Source organism: Gallinula chloropus, assembly GCF_964237585.1.
Source record: "Gallinula chloropus genome assembly, chromosome: 17".
In the NCBI taxonomy this organism is placed as follows: Eukaryota; Metazoa; Chordata; class Aves; order Gruiformes; family Rallidae; genus Gallinula; species Gallinula chloropus.
The window spans coordinates 6,761,636-6,779,248 of NC_140102.1; the positions used below are offsets into that span (position 1 = coordinate 6,761,636).

The 17,613-nt window shown below is 48.8% G+C and overlaps 2 protein-coding genes across 3 annotated transcripts in view; one reads left to right on the plus strand and one right to left on the minus strand.

Annotated features, from left to right (window-relative positions):
• The window catches only part of DGCR2 (DiGeorge syndrome critical region gene 2), a gene marked incomplete at both ends in the record, with an annotated part of 41,703 nt that extends 30,923 nt beyond the window's left edge, over positions 1-10,780 (minus strand). For both annotated transcript variants that reach the window (XM_084272289.1, XM_084272290.1), the window contains one exon: positions 10,702-10,780. In XM_084272289.1, the coding sequence (XP_084128415.1) occupies positions 10,702-10,780 (79 nt within the window). The remainder of the gene's footprint in view (positions 1-10,701) is intronic.
• A 5,723-nt stretch (positions 10,781-16,503) lies between these two features.
• Positions 16,504-17,478, plus strand: TSSK2 (testis specific serine kinase 2; the record flags this gene model as incomplete). The annotated part of the gene is made up of 1 exon (XM_084272079.1): positions 16,504-17,478. Exon 1 carries the CDS (start codon positions 16,510-16,512, stop codon positions 17,476-17,478), a length of 969 nt encoding a protein of 322 aa, XP_084128205.1. The 5' UTR covers positions 16,504-16,509.
• Between the last annotated feature and the right edge of the window lie 135 nt (positions 17,479-17,613).

The window sequence follows — 17,613 nt, forward strand, 5'->3', positions numbered from 1 at the left end:
TTTCCCAATTCCCCAGGACTGCTAAAACCAAACAGAAACCAAAGCTTTGCTACTTGAACTAAACCAAAAGAACACTGATTTAGGTGATGTAGCATCGCAGACCGAAACTGTTATCAGTCTATCTTCATCACCATGAGGACACCAGCTAATCAACAGGCTTGCACCCCCCCATGCCCCCAAGAAACTGTTATATATGACAGACAGAAGGAATAACAAAATACAGGACTGGCACAAAGAGCCAGTACAAACAAATCCAAAGCCATGTGTCCCCAAGGATCCTTTAACATGGCTCAAAATTAAAGCCTACAGTTCTTCCATACTAACAGCCTTGTTCATGAGTTCAGATGTTTTATACAGCCTAAGGTGAGAGTTAAGTGTTTTAGTGCAGCCATGACAAGTGACCTAAACCTGTGCAACGCCAAATTTTTGACCCTTTCTCTACAGAAAGTGGGATCAGTCAGTGGGTCAGTGAAAGTGCCAATCACACCTCATAGTTAAGTTTGCTAAACAATTTCAAACCAGCTGGAGAAACAAGCCAAGACCAGAAACATACAGTGTGTACAACAAGTTTTGGAAAGCCTAGAGCCAGCGTAAGGGAAGGAAGCGGTGACCACCTTGAACTTCAGAGGGCAGGAAAGCCCCACGATTTGCCCTGTTCAGCAGTTGTCAGCCCACCAGCACATCCTATGATACACTATCACCTCAGTGGGGTGGCTTACCAACCCTTGCACAAGACCCTGCAGGACTCCCGGGTTCCTAATGCCTGAGGATGTGTTGTGGACAGACAACAGGGACACAGGGAAGGCACAGCCTTACTAAATCAGTGACAGCAGGCAAGGGTACTACTGTGCAAGAAGTAAAGGGATGTAGGACCAAGCCGACTGGAGTCCAGGTTTCACTACTACTAATGAAATGTGCTCATGGGTGCTAAGAAAATAGCACCACTCCTCATGCAGCACTTCAATAGTCACACACACCCCACATTAATTCTCCCAACGAATGCAGCAACAGAGGAAAAAGTCCATTAAGAATGACATCAGTACTTTAGGACTCAGCAATTCTGTCCAGAGAAAAGCACCACCACGAACCTTTCCTTACTATCTATATACTCAGGCCTGGACACAGATTATCCCACATACACCACAAATACTTGAACTATCTTGATACCTCAACTTAGCTACTTCCAGATCCCATCCTCAATCCTCACCTCACACCTTCAGCTGCTTCTAAGCACAGCTGGTAGGACAAGATCCTCATACTCCATTGCACCTGAATAGTCTGAAACATCCTCTTCTTGCTCATTTGCAGGTCTTTAAAAGGCTGGGATCATTCTGAGTGAAGAGAAAGCATCTGGTTCTCAGATGCTGAAACTGTCTCCACAAGTTTTCAGCACTACCTGCACCTTTTTCCTCCCAGGAGGCATCTGCATTGGTCATTCCCCAGTATGATCTCCAGTACATTTCAGAGTCACCTCTAGAATGTTCAGAACTGCACAGTGGTGCCAGCAACCCTAGAAGGACCAGTCTGGTAGCCAGAAGCATTTGAATCCCAAGAATATTTCCTTTATTTTTAATTTCTGACAGTCTCTGCACAAGCTGTTGTAAGAAAGCCACTAAAAAGCTACCTAGAGAAACTACTGATAACAATAATCTGAAAAGCACTTTTATATCTTAAGCTATTACCTGGTAGCTGCCTACCCAACATTACTCCCAAAAATCTAAGCACACAAGAGAGCTCCTTTCCTCTTCCACCCAACTGTATTCTCAAGATTAGGAAAGTATACATCCTATCAGGTCAGTTTGGATCAATATTTGTTCCTATGCAAAAATAACCAATACTATAGAGATCAGAGGAGTTTTCCACTGTGGAGAGAAAAAATAAATCCAGAGTTTTACATGGACTGTGTTAGTATGTTCTTTAGATCAGCTTTCAACAAGAGGAGTGTTCAGATGTAACACAGTAACAGCAATTCAAGAATTGTGGGAAAAAACAAGGCTAATTTGTAGCCACCATTAAAGTAGGAACTGAGAGATTTCAGCAGTATAAGTTAGGGAGCCTGTATACTTTCAACAGGACCACACATGTTCCAGGAAAACAAGTTGTTAATCTTTTTTTTATTCCTTCAGTACAAGATTTTGTAGTATTTAAACACAGTATTTAATGCAAGCAACACAAATCCAATCAATTTAAGGGCAAGTATGTATTTAGAATATCTTGCTGAATTCAAACATGAGGAACTGCAACAGTCTTTAATGCCAAGCAGGTGACAAAATCCTACCTATGAAATCAGGTATTTTTAAACACTCCAGTCTCCAAAAGCTAATGTGTTTCCTAATTTCAAAACCAAATGAACACCAAGCAGTTCTTTATGGGGCCCTACAGAAGGTCATGGTCTTAAACAAGGATCTAAGAGTTCAGGGAGACATGAGCACCAATCAAATGCAGGTCACACTAAAAAAGCCTTTGCTCCTGTCTCTCTTTTTTTCTTCCCATCTTGCAGAAGACTTGATGAGCAAGCACCTAGAACACTTAAAAGCAAAAAAAAAAAAAAAAAGATATACAGAAATCTTCTGACCTTGAATAGAGAAACCCTGTTTTATCCTTTGCACAGAAGCTGGTGCAGTGGCTGTCGCCTACCGGAGCAAGGGGCTCACACCTGGAGTAGCATCCCCCTGCTCAGCCGGGGCCGAACAGGGCAGGAAGGCAGCCAAGGGCGGTCACTGCCACGGTTGTCCACGCTGGGTGAGATACTGAGCTTTCTTCCTCCACAGAAAAACACACCCCCAGACAGAAATTCCATTTATCAAGCCCCTGTGCTTCTGTCAGAAGTCAGCAAGTAAAAGTCCAACACACATATGAAATGGCACTTAACCCTTTAAGAGCAGCTTTCTCACTCCCTGCGGCTTCCAGCATCTCAAGTACTGCTGGAGCTCATCAGCACTTCAGCCAGCTTCTACCACACACAGGTGCCAGGTACTATGCCAGGAAACTTGATCTTTGCCATTTTTCAGCTGTCACATCAATAGAAAAATTACATTCAACTCCATCATTGCTCAGAAAGACACAGATGGGCATTCATGTACCTGTGTGGGCTTGGACCATTTCCCTCCAATCTGCTCACTACCAGAAATCAAGGGGAGACAATGCATCTGATGAAGTCTTTGCCCTTGGATCTCACTCCTGCAACATCCCCAATTTTTCATTAAGATTTTTCCAAGCTCTCATTAACACAGTACATTTATGTTACTGTATTTCAATCAGTAAGCAGTAATTTAAGTGTAACGATTTCACAAATTCAACAGAGAGAAAACACAAATGTGGTTTTGACCATCCCTAGATTAGAAGAAGTTGTAACATGTTTTAGAAGCTCAGCACAAGGCAAAATGCTACTTGGGCACAAACTCAAACCAAGCAGGCATTAGAAGAAGGATTATTCATTTTCTTTTGAAGTGTTTAAAGAAGACATGTTACTTTTAAATCAGAAGTATCCTTTTTATTTAAGTCACTAAAGAAACAGTAGCACAGATGAAAAATACAGGTACAGGAGGACAGCAAAATTCTTCTCCCTCATGCAAAGGCACCGTTCAACATCTACCCTCATATCACCCCATCTGTGTTTCCAGAGAGATCTGAGGGCAGCACAGGGCTGGGAGAGCCACAGTCCAGGATGGAGCTGACCTCCCTCCATACAGATCTAAGGGCTGCATCCACCCACTTCAAACTCAGCTGCTGGGGTATTGCCCACTCTGCAATGCAGATCTCAGTGTCAAAACACAAACTGATGGAGGCTTCAGCATTTCAAAGTGACATCTGAAAGTCCCTCAAGCACACACAGTTGCAGGCAGCCCAGGATCCTTCTACCAGAAATGTTGCTTAATCCCATTTTCTACTAGTTTTGGTTCCTAAACCATTTCACTGGGTACCCCAAGTAACCAGTCTCACAGTGTGAAAGGCACAAGGAAGCACAGCAGAGGTGTATGAAAGCAAAGACAACACAGGGGGGAAAATTAATTACACAACTGAAAATATGACAAAGGGAAAAAAAAAATCAGTAAATTGAAGGATGAGAGAGCAGGGAATGACCCAGGAGCAGCCACTAAAAGCTAATTCTACATTTCCACCCACGGAGCAGGCTGACAATTGTCAAGTGCTAATCAAGGAACAGAAGAGAAGCCAAATATAATGGTTAGACTAACCAGTTTTAATTAACTAGGAAGTTGAATGCTATTTTGTTTAGCTATAGTTAATGAGGCAACTATCAATTGCCATTAAACTTTAAATTGTATTTCTAAGTAGTACGCATCAAGCACTGATAACACCTGCCTTAGGACCTGCAAACAGCATTAAAATGCTGTTCATCAAACCCAGAATTAGCAGGCTGACCCTTTAATACAGAAACAAAATTAAAAGTTTCACAGGAAACCTCAAGATGCCAGAGGATTTCACAGTCGGAGGAACATGGATTAAAGGTTAATCCCAAACTCAGGTTTTTAAACTCAGTTCCTAGAGTTCTGCTGCAGCTAATCAATGACTTCATCTAACGATCTGCGATTTCTCCTCAGCAGGTTCTCTGCAAAACCACCACTGGAAGCACAACACAAAGGTGTGGGCCTGCCATGCAAGGGCCTGGAATGGTGCATCTCCTCCAGAGAGTGGAAAGCCAGGAAGGAACTGGCACTGCAGGGCACCTACCCACACCACCGTTGAAAACTGGTGGGACCTGGCACCCCAACTGTCTTGGGAAACCAGGAAACTGCTCTTTGTAACCGTAGCCTGAGAGGGACAGACATATGACATTGTGTATAGACATGAAGAATAAGCAACAGACTTAGCAAACGAATCTGGTGTTTGCAGTGTCTGTCACAGAAGTAATTAAAACTGTCCTTCAGGAATTGCCTGGGTTTTTTAGATTTTGGTTTGAGACAGGAAGAATGACCAGCCAGTCTCTTAGCACCCCTTCTAGCCATAACTTTCTCTCAGCCTACACAGAACAAAAGATCAGCAAACCTTTTTCCATCACAGGTCAGCCCTCGAGATCACACAAACAAAGCTCAGCAGAGCCTCTCATCAAGCGTGCCATGAGCCATGATCAGTTGTTTCTTTTCAATCTCAAGGACTTCCTTGTTCTAGGAAACAACACAAGAACCCCTCACACACTTATTTAATCTTTAAATACAAACCATACTCGAGTATCCACATCAACCCCTGAAGGGTGGGAGCAGCAATGTTGCTCTGATCGCGCTGTGGGTACCAGAGGTTGGATGCAGGGCACACAGGCTCTGTGCAGCACATGCAAGTGCAACAGGAGGTTCTACTCATCACGTAACAAGTTATTTATATGCATCCCAAAGGATGAAACGAGACCTTATAAAAGTTTCAAGAAATCACCATGTAAAAACCCAGAGACTCAGGCATTACTCAAAGACAGACTGCAGAGGTAGTTACTATTCTTGCATTACAATTCAACATCAAAACCATCCCTAACAAAGCTAATTCCAGGGGATGGAATAATTCATTGAAGTCTTGGCTGGTTTGCTGACATTCACTGGGGGACTTTACATCTTTCATGCTTACTGTCTAAAAGTTATTCTCTCTCAAGCTAGCCATGCTTCTCCCCCTAACTATGGGGAACGAAGCAGCACTTCCACAGCTACTTCCTCCCACTAGATAGGAAGGCTGCAGCAGTGCTCTCCATCACTTCTGCTGCTCTGGCCCGAACTTCCTCTACTCCCAAACCTACCAGGGGGACATAGAAGTTGCATGCTTCAAAGCCCTCAAGTTCCCTTTCTGGCTTATTACTGCCCAGAACCAAAGCAACACAATGCAGACAGCCCTCTGCCTGCTGACTCCTTCCTCTCCTTTACCTGTGACCAGTTAGCAGCAAACCCACTCACATCTCAAAGGTTTTGTTTTATAATTAACATCCAGAATTACCAGTCTTAAAGTATCAGACCTGCTAATAAGGTCTGATACCTTCTTGCCTTATGCCTCTGACACACTGATAGCAGCCGTAAGAAAGACTTTCCATATCCACCAGCCTGGCCTCACAGCACGTGACACCAGGAAAAAGCACACTGGTATCTAGCAGTAAGAAGACAAAAACCCCTAAGTAAGGGGATGAGGGGGGACATAAGACTGGAAGACAGGCCAGCCCCAATCTCAACGAAACTAACTGTAGACCTGCACTAAAAACCCCTCTGCCCCTCACACCCAGAAGCCCTCACTTGGGAATTCAGTTAAATACAGGGACTGCAGGTACCAACACGGAACCAAATACACACTGCTCATGACAGGGCTTGCTAAGGCAGAGACAGCAAACAAAAAGCAAAATATGGGCTTCAATTTGCTACCAACAAACTCCCTTTAGAGCAGCAGAATCCTGGGCCCAGGCCATGTTTCATGACTGACATATCTGGGGCTTAAAGTGAATTACCAGGTGCAATTCGACCAGCACAAACCAGACACATTCAGCCACAGCACACAAGTGGATCACCTTGGAACAATGTTGATTGTGGGTTTATTGAGACTTCAACTCTGAGGAGCTCTGCCCTGCATTTATGACCTTCTACTTTTGACTAAGTGACAAGAAAGAGTCAGCAATTTACCCACCCACATCAACTGCATCAATGTCAAGATACCGACACCCCACCAGTAAAAGTGTGACCACCAGCTGTGGTCAAGCAAGCACCAAAGTGTCTGCAAAGCTCAAACATAAAGCTAAAGTTGCTGGGCTTTTTAATTAGACCACTTGTGCTGGCAAGTCTTTCTAAGCATTGCCCATTAGGTAAATTGTGCAATATTTTTAAAAAGAGGACTTGGGTAATAAAATTACTTCCTCTCTCTAGCTTTGAAGTGGAGGAAAAAAAGCTGCAAGAACAAGAACTCAATTGGCTTTTAGCTGCCTGGCAAATGCTCTAATAAGAAAGCCCGATGACCTACATTCACAAGGCTCTGTACTAAACCACTATTACAAAATCCAATATAAAGCCTCACCATGTTTAAGTGTTTTCCATTAGCAAGCAGCACTATCTTGTTAGGGAAATATGAAAACATGTTACTGTCTTTAGCGATGATGATCTTAATTAATCCTCTAAACTCTGTTCTGAAACATCTCGTCCTGATCGTTACAGACTGTTTAAGTTCCCAACCTTCCATGAAGACACCAAAACCTTTGCTTTTTGATTGTGCAATGGCATGCTAACAGAAACTTCTTCTGTCTTCCCAAACTTGCTGCAAAACTCGATTCATAATAATTTGTCTCACTGATGCTCTTTTGATGACCCTACTGTTCAGGAGCTCAGTCTAAATCCAAGCTAAGCACCAGTACAGTTGACTGTGACTCAGTTACACACCACTGAAACACCTCTTCACCTACAGGCAGTTCTCAGCCAGCAAGTAAGATAACCTGAAGCAGATGTTTTGAGTTGTCCCTGAAAAGATACTACTAAGCCAAACGCTACGGTGGTAAATATCCCCCAAAAGCAGGTGCCTGAGCACCAGATATAATCAATTCAATATGTGTTTAAAGGAAATACTAAGTTAGTCCTTCACTGTGCGCCCATATAATTGGAAAAGTCTGATACAAATTGAAGCTGAGTGCATCAGCAGCTTCCAAACATGTCACACAACCCAGAGAGAAATACTTTAAAAAAACCCTAAATAAAAAAACCCCAACAAACCAAAACACCAACACAAAATCTCTTTCAAGAATGCATTATAAAGCAGGAAACTACTCAAAAAAAACAGTTTAGAAAGGGAAAGAAAAAAACACTGGGGGGGGAAATAAAAAAAAGCACAAAGTTACCATTAAAAGTCCACAGGCTCAGAAAAATCTAACTGCCTATAGTACCTTCAGGAACCCGAGTGTCCACAGCTAAGGCTGATACCCTGGACATACCCAACACTATTACTGATGGCAGGAGTGTAAAACAGCCTAGTGTAACTAAGAAAAAAAATATTAAAAAAATCAGGAAAAAGAGGAAATTTTAATCCATTCCTCACATAGTTTACTAAAACCCACCTCAACCCTAAACACAGGAAAAAAAATAGGTCCATGTAAAAATCACTGCCTTTCAGATTGCCTGAAAAGATACTACAGTTGAGGAGGCTTAAAAGAAGGTTTTATTTATCTGAAGAGCACAGCAAGAACATGGATACAAAGCTAGTGTCAAATTAACATGGAAGTACAAAGAGGTGCCTGATTCGCTGGGACTGAATTGTGAAGGGACTACACATTCATCTCGGAGTACATAAAACCTCCCATCACTCTGCAGCACTCATTTGATAGCTCCAAGTACAGACTTAAGCTAAGCAAGCTGCAGGCATCCTTTCTAAACCAGTAACAGTTGTTACAATACACAGGTTTAAAGAAGCAAAGGGAAAACAAACACCACTAGGAAAATAAACTGAGTGCAAATACTCTTCTCTTTCTAAGAAATAAAGAAAAGGGACAAAGGAGACTTTGTCACCACTCATTACAATGATAAATCTGTACATCTTGTGTACTTGCATGAACCAGATTTGCACCTTTTGTTTCAGGATCAACCCATATCTACTAATCTACTAAGTGGGTGATCTATTTGAGACAGCACAGTCAAGGTATTAAATGAAGCAAGCTAAAAAAGCAAACAACACTTAGCAAAAAGATGTGAAGCCACCCTGAAGGGACAGGCTTTCTTCCCAAGAGGAAGGAGAAGCATCACCATGGACAGCTCAAGCACCACTCACCCGGTGCCTCCAAGTGAACAGGATGGATGAGCAGATTCCAAATGAAATGCAGAAATTCCTGATACAGCAGGGAATTCCAGCTGCAACGTTGGATTCTTTCTCATTATGGTTCAGGAATACATACTAGGTTTGAGCAAAATTTGAGGACCACACTTGGCATTGCCAGAGTGGAATCCTAGTGCTCCAGGTTTCAATGCTAGTGTAACATAACCTGAGCAGGTAGAGCTATGGCTTCTTCACAAGAAGGATGCTTCTGCCGCTGTGGCTACAGCACCACAGATCTCTAAAGTAGATGTGTTAAAGCACCAGCAAAAAAAAAAAAATTGTCTTAAAGAAGCAAACCTCAGTGAAAAACTTGTCTTTGTCTATCAAGCATCAGCTGCTGACAAGAGATTCGACATCAAACTGGTGCAACAAATGTCTTGACACAACATGGAAAAATGCTGGGTTTAATTTCTCAACACCAACAGAGCTCAGGGTCAAATCTGCCAACCTGTAACAGTGCACAGGCAGCTATGAATGTCTCTGAGCCTTTTCAACCAGCAGTTCAGCTGTCTGTCACACTTAATACCAGCTATGAAGGAAGTTGCTCCAGATCAGTTTTACATACTATCTTCTCCCACATAAAAGCCTCTAGCTGTAATAGTACTAAGTTATCAGCTCCATGTTTTGGGGAGCTTTCTTTTTGGCTACTTAAGTGTACCATACACCCCATATATACACAGCACTGCCAAGAAAACCAAGCTAAAACAAGGCACCACACAGAACAGTTTCAACATCCAAGGTAGTTATTTCAATACGACTGCCTACACTGACCCAATTATGCTTCAGCTGTACTGGGAACCTGCTTAAACACAGCTCACTAATATCGTTACATTTTATTAGTCTGGGTCATAAAAGTTACCTTGAAGAGAAAGAACAAGGGTATTTCAAAGCACAGCATCGCTCTGGCTCTCCTTATTTACAAAGGTGCAAGTAGCACCCAGGAGCAGTCAGTCACACAGTGTGATGGGAGGACAGTTTCCAAACCTGCAAAGCCACTCCAGGCAGCCTCACGCCTCGGCTACTGATGCTCTTTGGCAAGAGCAGCCCGAGATATGTGAGGGCTCGGCCAAGCTCCAAGCAAGTTCAACACCCAAAGAGAAACGCCAACTGAGCGATGACCCTGGAAAAGCTGCAGCTTTCAACCCCCAAACACAAACCTTGTCTCCAAAGTTCATCACCTGAACGCTGCAAAGCCCCGTGCCTAGCAGGTGCCACACAAACCCCGCTGCTGAACTGCTTCTCTAAGGGCAGAAACAGGACTAGGAAGACGATGTCGGTTCTGAGATGCAACAGGGCTTCTTCTGGCAGGATGAAATGGCACTCTCTGAAAGGGAGGGTTTGGTCTGGTTTTGTCCAAGGCCCGTTGCATAAAAGCAAGCAAGGAAGAAGCTCCTGAAAACTCAGTCATCCTGCCACATTCCCGCTGCTAACGAGTTATAGGGTTTTGTAGTTTTCTATCTAAGCTTTCGAAGTTTAAATTCACTTTTTCACCCTACATCACACACCCCCCCAAGCCCCAGCCAGCCGGCACCGGTGCTTCACCCGACTCATCCCAGCCCCATCTCCTTTCAAAAGTACCAAGCAGGCGGCCGAGACGCCGCGGGCTGAGCCCTGCCCACCCCCCGGGACCGGCTTTGGACCCCCACGACCCCAGAACCGGGTTCCTCACGGCGCTTCCTCCTCAGCGGGAGGGGAACGGCACCGGCGCCCCTCCGCACCGCCCGGCGCTGACCTCCCGGGGACGCCACTCTCCGGAGCCTAACCCGACCGGCCTCCTGGGCCCGCCACTCGCTCTCCCGCCTCGGGGGACCCCCGGCGAACCCCGTGCGGGCACGGGGCCGGGGACCCGCCCGCAGGCTGAGGAGGGAGGACCGGCATCCCCGCCACCGCCCCCCCCACCCCCTTCCCGCCCAGCCCCGCCGCCCCTACCTGGCCGCAGCGGCTCGGTGATGCTCAGCACCAGGAGGAAGAGGAGGAGGAAGGTGCCGCTGTCCGCCTTGGGCACCATTTATCCTCCGTTCATCCTCCCCCGGCGCAGCGCCACAAACCCGCGGGGAGGGACGCGAGAAGCGGCGGGAGGAGGGGCCGCCGCCAGGCCCGCGGGGGCCCCCCGTCCGCACAGAGCTCTTCCCCTCCCCCGTCCGCCGCCGCCCCCGGGCGGGAGCCAGCGGCCCTGGCTGCGGCGGCGGCTGCGGCGGCGGGACCGGCGGGAGGGTCGGGCGGCGCCACGCTGCGGGCCGCTCGCCTGGCTCCGGCGACGCACAAGATGGCGACGGCGCCTCCCCGGCGCCTTCCCCCCTCCCCGCGCCGCCACGCCCCCCTCCCCACCGCGAGCCTTCTGGCCAATCGGCGGCGCGGGGGGCGGGGCCGAGCGCCCGTATCCGCGCACGCCCCGCCCACCTGCGGGCACGCGCACGGGGCCCGGGCGGAGGGGGCGATGGCTGCTCGCGGGACGCGCCGCTCACCGGCGGCCCCCGCCCCAGGACGGCCGCCAGACGCCCCCTCCCTTCCCCCGGCGCGGCCTTGCCCGCTTCATTCCGTCGCTCCGGGGCGGCCGTCGCCAGCCACCTCCCTCCCCCCAGAGCGGCCTCCACCGGTCCCTCCTGTTGTCGTCCCCCCGGGACAGCTCCCACCTCCCCTTCCATCCACCGGGGTAGCCCCCAGTGGTCCCTGCTTGCCCCAGGACGGCCCATGCCTGGCCCCGGCACTTTCCTGCCCACCTCCATCTCCACCGGACGGCCTTTCCCCATCCTCTCCGTGCCAGCTTTAACCAGCCGCCTGTCTCCCGGGACAGCCTGGCCCGGCCCCCTCCGTCCCCACTACAACGGGGCTCCCCAGCCCGGTCGCCCCCGTGCCCATGGTGCAGGCACGAAGCCCTGGGGAGTCCCGGCCCCGGCGGGCTCTACGTTTCCCTGTCCCATCAGTCCCCTGCCGCCTGCCCGCTGCCCAGTGGGACCGTCCTTGTTTTCACACATCTGCAAGGGTGACACCGAAAAGAGGTCCCTGGCACTGGGACATCCCCACACAGCGGCCCCAGCTCCGCAGCAGTGCTGGAGCCAGACAGTGCATCTGTATCTCCTGGAAACACTGTGTTCCAGGTTGCCAGGCCCAGCCAGAGAGGAAACACGTGAAGAAAACTCATTGTGTGGCTCAGATCATTCCTAATGGCCCAGCAACTGACAGGTGCCACCAGAAATTTGACCCTGGGTGTTGCTGCAGTCAGGCCAGGCAGGGTGGTGGCTGTCCCTGCCAGGAAGCACAGCCTGAGGAGGAGGCACCGGCTTCCATGCCACAGCTCTTCTCATGCTCGGGGGCAGCCGGTGTGGTGTTGGGAATCCAGAGGCAGTTTAACCTTCAATACCCACCTCCCAAGTTGAGCTGTAATTTCTTTTAAGGACTGGAAGCAAAGCAGCAGTGCTGGGGCACACACTGGCTGGGCACTGTGGTTGACCCACAGCCAGTGCTGGGGTTGTCAGAGAGCTGGAATTCCTCGGCTTGGAATTCCAGTGCTTCAGTAAAACCCTTCAGTCAAGCCAAAACCTGGGAAGTTTCTGTATTTTTTAAATGTTTACAACAAAGTGTTTTCCACTTACATGTTACAATGTGAAGTTTTGAAATTCGGCATTCGCATTCCAGTACTGACAATTTTAACTCAGCCTGACACACTCCCCATCGCCCTGTCAATACCAATTACTCACCATACCCCGTGGCAGCCTCCCTCAGGGGTATTCCCAATGGATGCACAGGCACCCCTGCTCTCATGCTGCTTCTGCTTCCCACTGTGGCCACTGTCTGCACCGGGCACCAGCTGCTGACCTCCGGAATGGGGGGTTCCGTGGGCTTTCTGCACTCACCACCCCCAGCCCCACAGGAGCTTCTGCTGTGCTGAGGTCAGCAGCATCAGGGCGCCATGTTTTCCAAAGCTAAACTTCAAGTTTAATGTGGCAGTGGAAACTGATGCCTCCCGTTTGCTCCCCGGAGCTGGGGAAGGAGCCAGCATGAGGTCATGGCTCCATCATCCAGAGCTGTGAGCCCTGCAGGGACCCAGGAGAGCTGCGTGGTGGGGACACGTGCTTGGGGACCCACTGGAGTGCGTCACAAGTAGCGGGGGGCTGGCTGAAGATTTAGGCCAAAACCCATTTTGCCAGTTCCCATGTGCTGCCAAATACTGTCACGATCTGAGTGTCCATGGGGACCTGAAGCATGACAACCTCCTCCATCAGGAAGGCACAAGGTCAAACTCCCCAACTATGTTCCTCCCAAGGGATGCTGTGGGAAGAGGCTGCTCTCAGCCCAGCCTGACATCCCAACCCCAGACTGATCCAGGACATTCCTTACCTACTCCAAGCCCATGACACCCCATCACCCCTGTATAAGGAAACACCTTGTGATGCCTCTGTTGTAAGCAGGCTGGTCAGGACACAGACTGCTTCTCCTCACAGCTTTTGACCCAAGAAAACAGAGCCCACATTTCCCCCTGCGGCAGCTCACAGTGCCCTGCCAGCTCCAACAGAGGCGGGTCTGGAACACACACGTGTGTCAGGCAAACACCACAACCCACACAGCACCTCTGAGTAAACAGACAATAAATGGCTCAGCCACCCAGGAGCACAGAGGTGAAGGGTAAGAGGCACCCATCTCTCCGGGCTGTCCCGTGCCGAGTGCTGTCACGCTGGTGGAGACTGACATTACAGGACTGCCCATATAGCCACACCTGCCCTGGGCCCACAGGCACTGGGGCCTGTGTCAGGGTGAGCCAGGGCAGCTGGGCCATGCTAGTGGAAACAAGCTGACCATGGCTGCCCAGAGCACATGGGAGCTAGTACGTCCCAAGACTCCCAGTTTCCCACTGGGAACAAGTGTTTCTCTCACCAGCAAACACAGATCACCTGTGGCCCAAAAGCGTGGGAGCAAAGCTGCTACGGCCAGGAAGAGCAGAGGGAAGGGGCTCATGGGGAGGGCAGCCAAAGCTGGCTCTTGTCCTGGCCTGACTCTGAGCTGGGTTGTGCAGCTGGCTGCTGCCAGGCCAGCTGCAACGAGCGGGACTGAGGCAACAAACGCGAATGGGAGGAAGCAGGAATTTCTCCATCTTCCCTCTCCCCTGAGCAAGTGGCTCCACTTCCTTTATTTCTGCAGAGAAGTAGCCCCGTCCTCCAAAACAACAAAGTATCTCCAGCCACAGCTTCCTTCTGAGCTACATGATCAGAGAAGCAGAAAGCAGCACAGAGCCACTCGCTTTCAGCTGGGTGCAAAGCTGCAGCCTCTGCACCGTGGCAGGAGTGGGTACCTGGCCCCGAGGCCAAAGTGCCCAGGGACCCAGCTCGATGCTGTGGGGAAGTTCCCTTGCAGACTCAGCTCCATGCTACAGGACACAGCTCACATGGGCCATGGCAGCCATGGCAGATCTCCCCTGCATTGCTGCTGCTTGTCTGCTGCTCAGCATTTTCTTATCCATGCCCTGCAAAGAAAGGAGAAGCTGTCATCTCTGATGGTGTGTTGCTTTTGTAAGCCATCAGAGACTACCTTCTCCATCGAGGTTACAGCAACTCATCCCTCATCCTTCCTGGGTCTTCACCTACAGCTCCTGCAACTTTCTAACACTTACAGCATGCTACTCACTCCCGAAATCAACCACAATCCCCTGTCCACTTAAATGAACAAAAATCCCTTGTGCTCCCTCATCTTTTTTCCTGCAAGGAGCCAAGCTGCAGACTGTTGATGCAAGCAGCCAGAGATTCGGTGTGTGATGACATTACAGCCTCACATCACACCACACATTCCCACTTCCCAAGGTGTCTTTCAAGCAGTTGGCAACCCACCACAGCCACTCCTGCCACCCAGGAGAGCCCCTCTGCCACCACCGCTCACTGCCAACTGCCTCCCCAGGTGTTAGGAGAGCTCCAGGAGCTATTTTGGCTGAGGGAAGAGTTTGAGGGTCTGGCACACAGGGAAACGTGGATATACAGGAACAGCAAAAAGAAATAACGCTCTCAAAAAGCAGCAGAGGGGGCACAGTGATAATTGCAAGTCATCAAGAACCACGATGGTTTTTCACACTGGATTTGGCCCCGTGAGGCACGTTATCTGCTACTACTACTACAGCAGCAAAAATACCTGGCAACAAAGAGTTTACTGATTCCCTAATTACAGATAGCAGGGGCTGAACTGCAGCAGGAAGCAGGGACCAGACATTACAGGAGGCATTACAGGAATAGCCTGTAAAAAAAAAAAAAAAACATCACTAATGTCTTGGGGTCATGAATCCCAGCAATGCCATGTTGACCAACTGATTTTTACAAGGTACACTACAAAATCAAATCCCTTGGAAGGGTTTTTCCACAGTCAGGGGACACGAGTTTTGGAAATGGCCATCGAAACTGTGCTAGAGGAAGCTCTCCAGCAAGAAAAAACACAGCATCAGACCCCTCAGACCTCACAGAAGGCTGGAGGCACAGCTCAAAGAGCTTTGCAACATTTTCCAGGGATGTTCCCTTGGTAAAACAGCACTTGCTTACAGCAAATGTCAAGCCTGCCAAGCATTACGCAGGCTGCCTGGTGCAAGAGGTGCACACACCTGGCTCCACCTGCTTCCTGCTGAAAGGTGCTCGGTGCTTCCACAGGCTGGATTACGCCACGTGAGTGCTCAACCCACACTCAAAGGTCAGCTTGTACCGGAACAACCCCAGCTCCGAGGGCAGGCTATGCATGGGGAAAACTGTTCTTTGGGGTTTGGTTTTTGACTTAATTGTAAAAATTAGCCCAAAGTTTCAAAGAACAGGAGGGAAAAAAACCCCAACAAACTCCCCAGAGTGGCTGTCAGAAGTACTGCTTCTGTTCTTCAGAGTGACATCATCCAGGCAGGTGGATGAAGCAGGGTTGTCCATAGACCCTCTGTGTTGTCATTGTCATCATCATATCTATGGAGCCACACACATGGCAGCTGTAAAACCACATTTGAAAAAGCTGAAATTAAGGCAAAACCAAAAGCCCCAGAGGCTGATTACAGTGAAGCAATCAACATGCAAAAGAGCAATCCTCTGAGTCCTTCTGAGGAAGGTGTTGGTGTGAGCCTTTCTCAAGAACAGCACACGCTGGAAGTCAAAACATAACCCCCACACTGAGTAAGGATTTAAGAAGAAGCAGCTGTAAAGCCCACAAAACCCAGCCACTCATCAGAGCTACAAAATGGAGAGGCTGGATGACCAATAAGGAGATGAACCTAAGAGAAGCCACCTTCTTCTCCTAGCAATCCCATGAGAAAAAACAAAACAAGCAAACAACAAATGAACAGTTCTTGAACAGAGTCTGCAGGTGAAGACAAGAAAAGCATCATCCCACCCCTTTGGGGAAAGCTGGCCAACAAGGAACATGACCACCACACATTGGAAGCAAGCACACGTGGGACCTGAGAGATCATCAGAGACACACAAAAAGGCAACAGACAAAACTTCACCTGACACAGGACTAAGTATAAAGAGACTTTGGTGAATTTAGGGAAGAAAAACATTTAAACTACTTCCATCCTGTTAGCGAAACCAACTAGAAAGGCATTCTGCTTCTGAAAGGTCCTTCCGAGTCACAGCTGCCTGTGACATCACACAGCAGCCACAGCTGGTGTGCCCACCCACCCACCATGTATCAGTGCCCTGGGCAGCCACCATGGTGCACGGGCACTCCTCCCACCACACATGATGCGTGCCAGCACCACCCCGTGCGGCTCCCACCAGCTCTCCCAGCATGGATGACGCCGCGGCGCTGGAGAAGAAAGGCTACAGGCTCAGCAGCACCCTGGGGGAAGGCTCTTACGGCAAAGTGAAATGCGCCTACTGCAACCGGCTGAAACGCAACGTGGCCATCAAGATCATTGACAAGAAGAAAACTCCCCAGGACTTCCTGGAAAAATTTCTCCCCAGGGAAATAGAGGCTTTGAAACGTTTGAGCCACCCCTCGATCATCAAAACCTATGAGATCTTTGAGACATCAGCTGGGAACGTGTACATCGTGATGGAGCTGGGCAAAAAGGGAGACCTCCTGGACTACATCAAGACCACGGGAGCTATGAAAGAGGACATCGCTCGCATCAAGTTTCATCAGTTGGCTTCAGCCATCAAGCATTGCCACGACTCAGACTTTGCTCACAGGGACCTGAAATGTGAGAACATCCTTCTGGATGACGACCTCAACGTCAAGCTGTCAGACTTTGGCTTTTCCAAGTTCTTGTCTCGGGATGAGAATGGGAGAACTGTTCTCAGCAAAACCTTCTGTGGGTCTGCTGCCTATGCAGCCCCTGAAGTGCTGCAGGGCATTCCCTGTGACCCCAGGATTTCTGACATATGGAGCCTGGGTGTCATCCTCTATACAATGGTCTATGCTTTAATGCCATTTGATGATTCCAACATCAAGAAAATGATATGTATTCAGAAACAACACAGGATTCCCTTCCACAGCTCAAAATACCTGACTGTAGAGTGCAAGGACCTCATTTACCACTTGCTCCAGCCAAGTGTGGCTAAGAGGTTGTGCATAGATCAAGTTTTGAAGCACTCATGGTTGCAGACTCCAAAATCCAGTCCCCCTTCCCCTCTGCCAGCTGCAGAAGAGGGTGAGTGCTCCCAAAACCTGCACAAAGGAAAGCCCGAGCACAAGCTGCAAGCTGAATCCCATCCTACAGAAAGGGAAGGAGAGAAGGAAAAGGAACCCTCTTAAGAATGGCTGTTTTTTAACAGCACCACTATTGGTCTAACATGTGAACTGGTGGGTTTCAATTTAGCTACTCTAGACCCCTCTGAAACCGTATGCATACTGGTTTTGTGATGTACAACCTCTGCTGACAGGCCCACT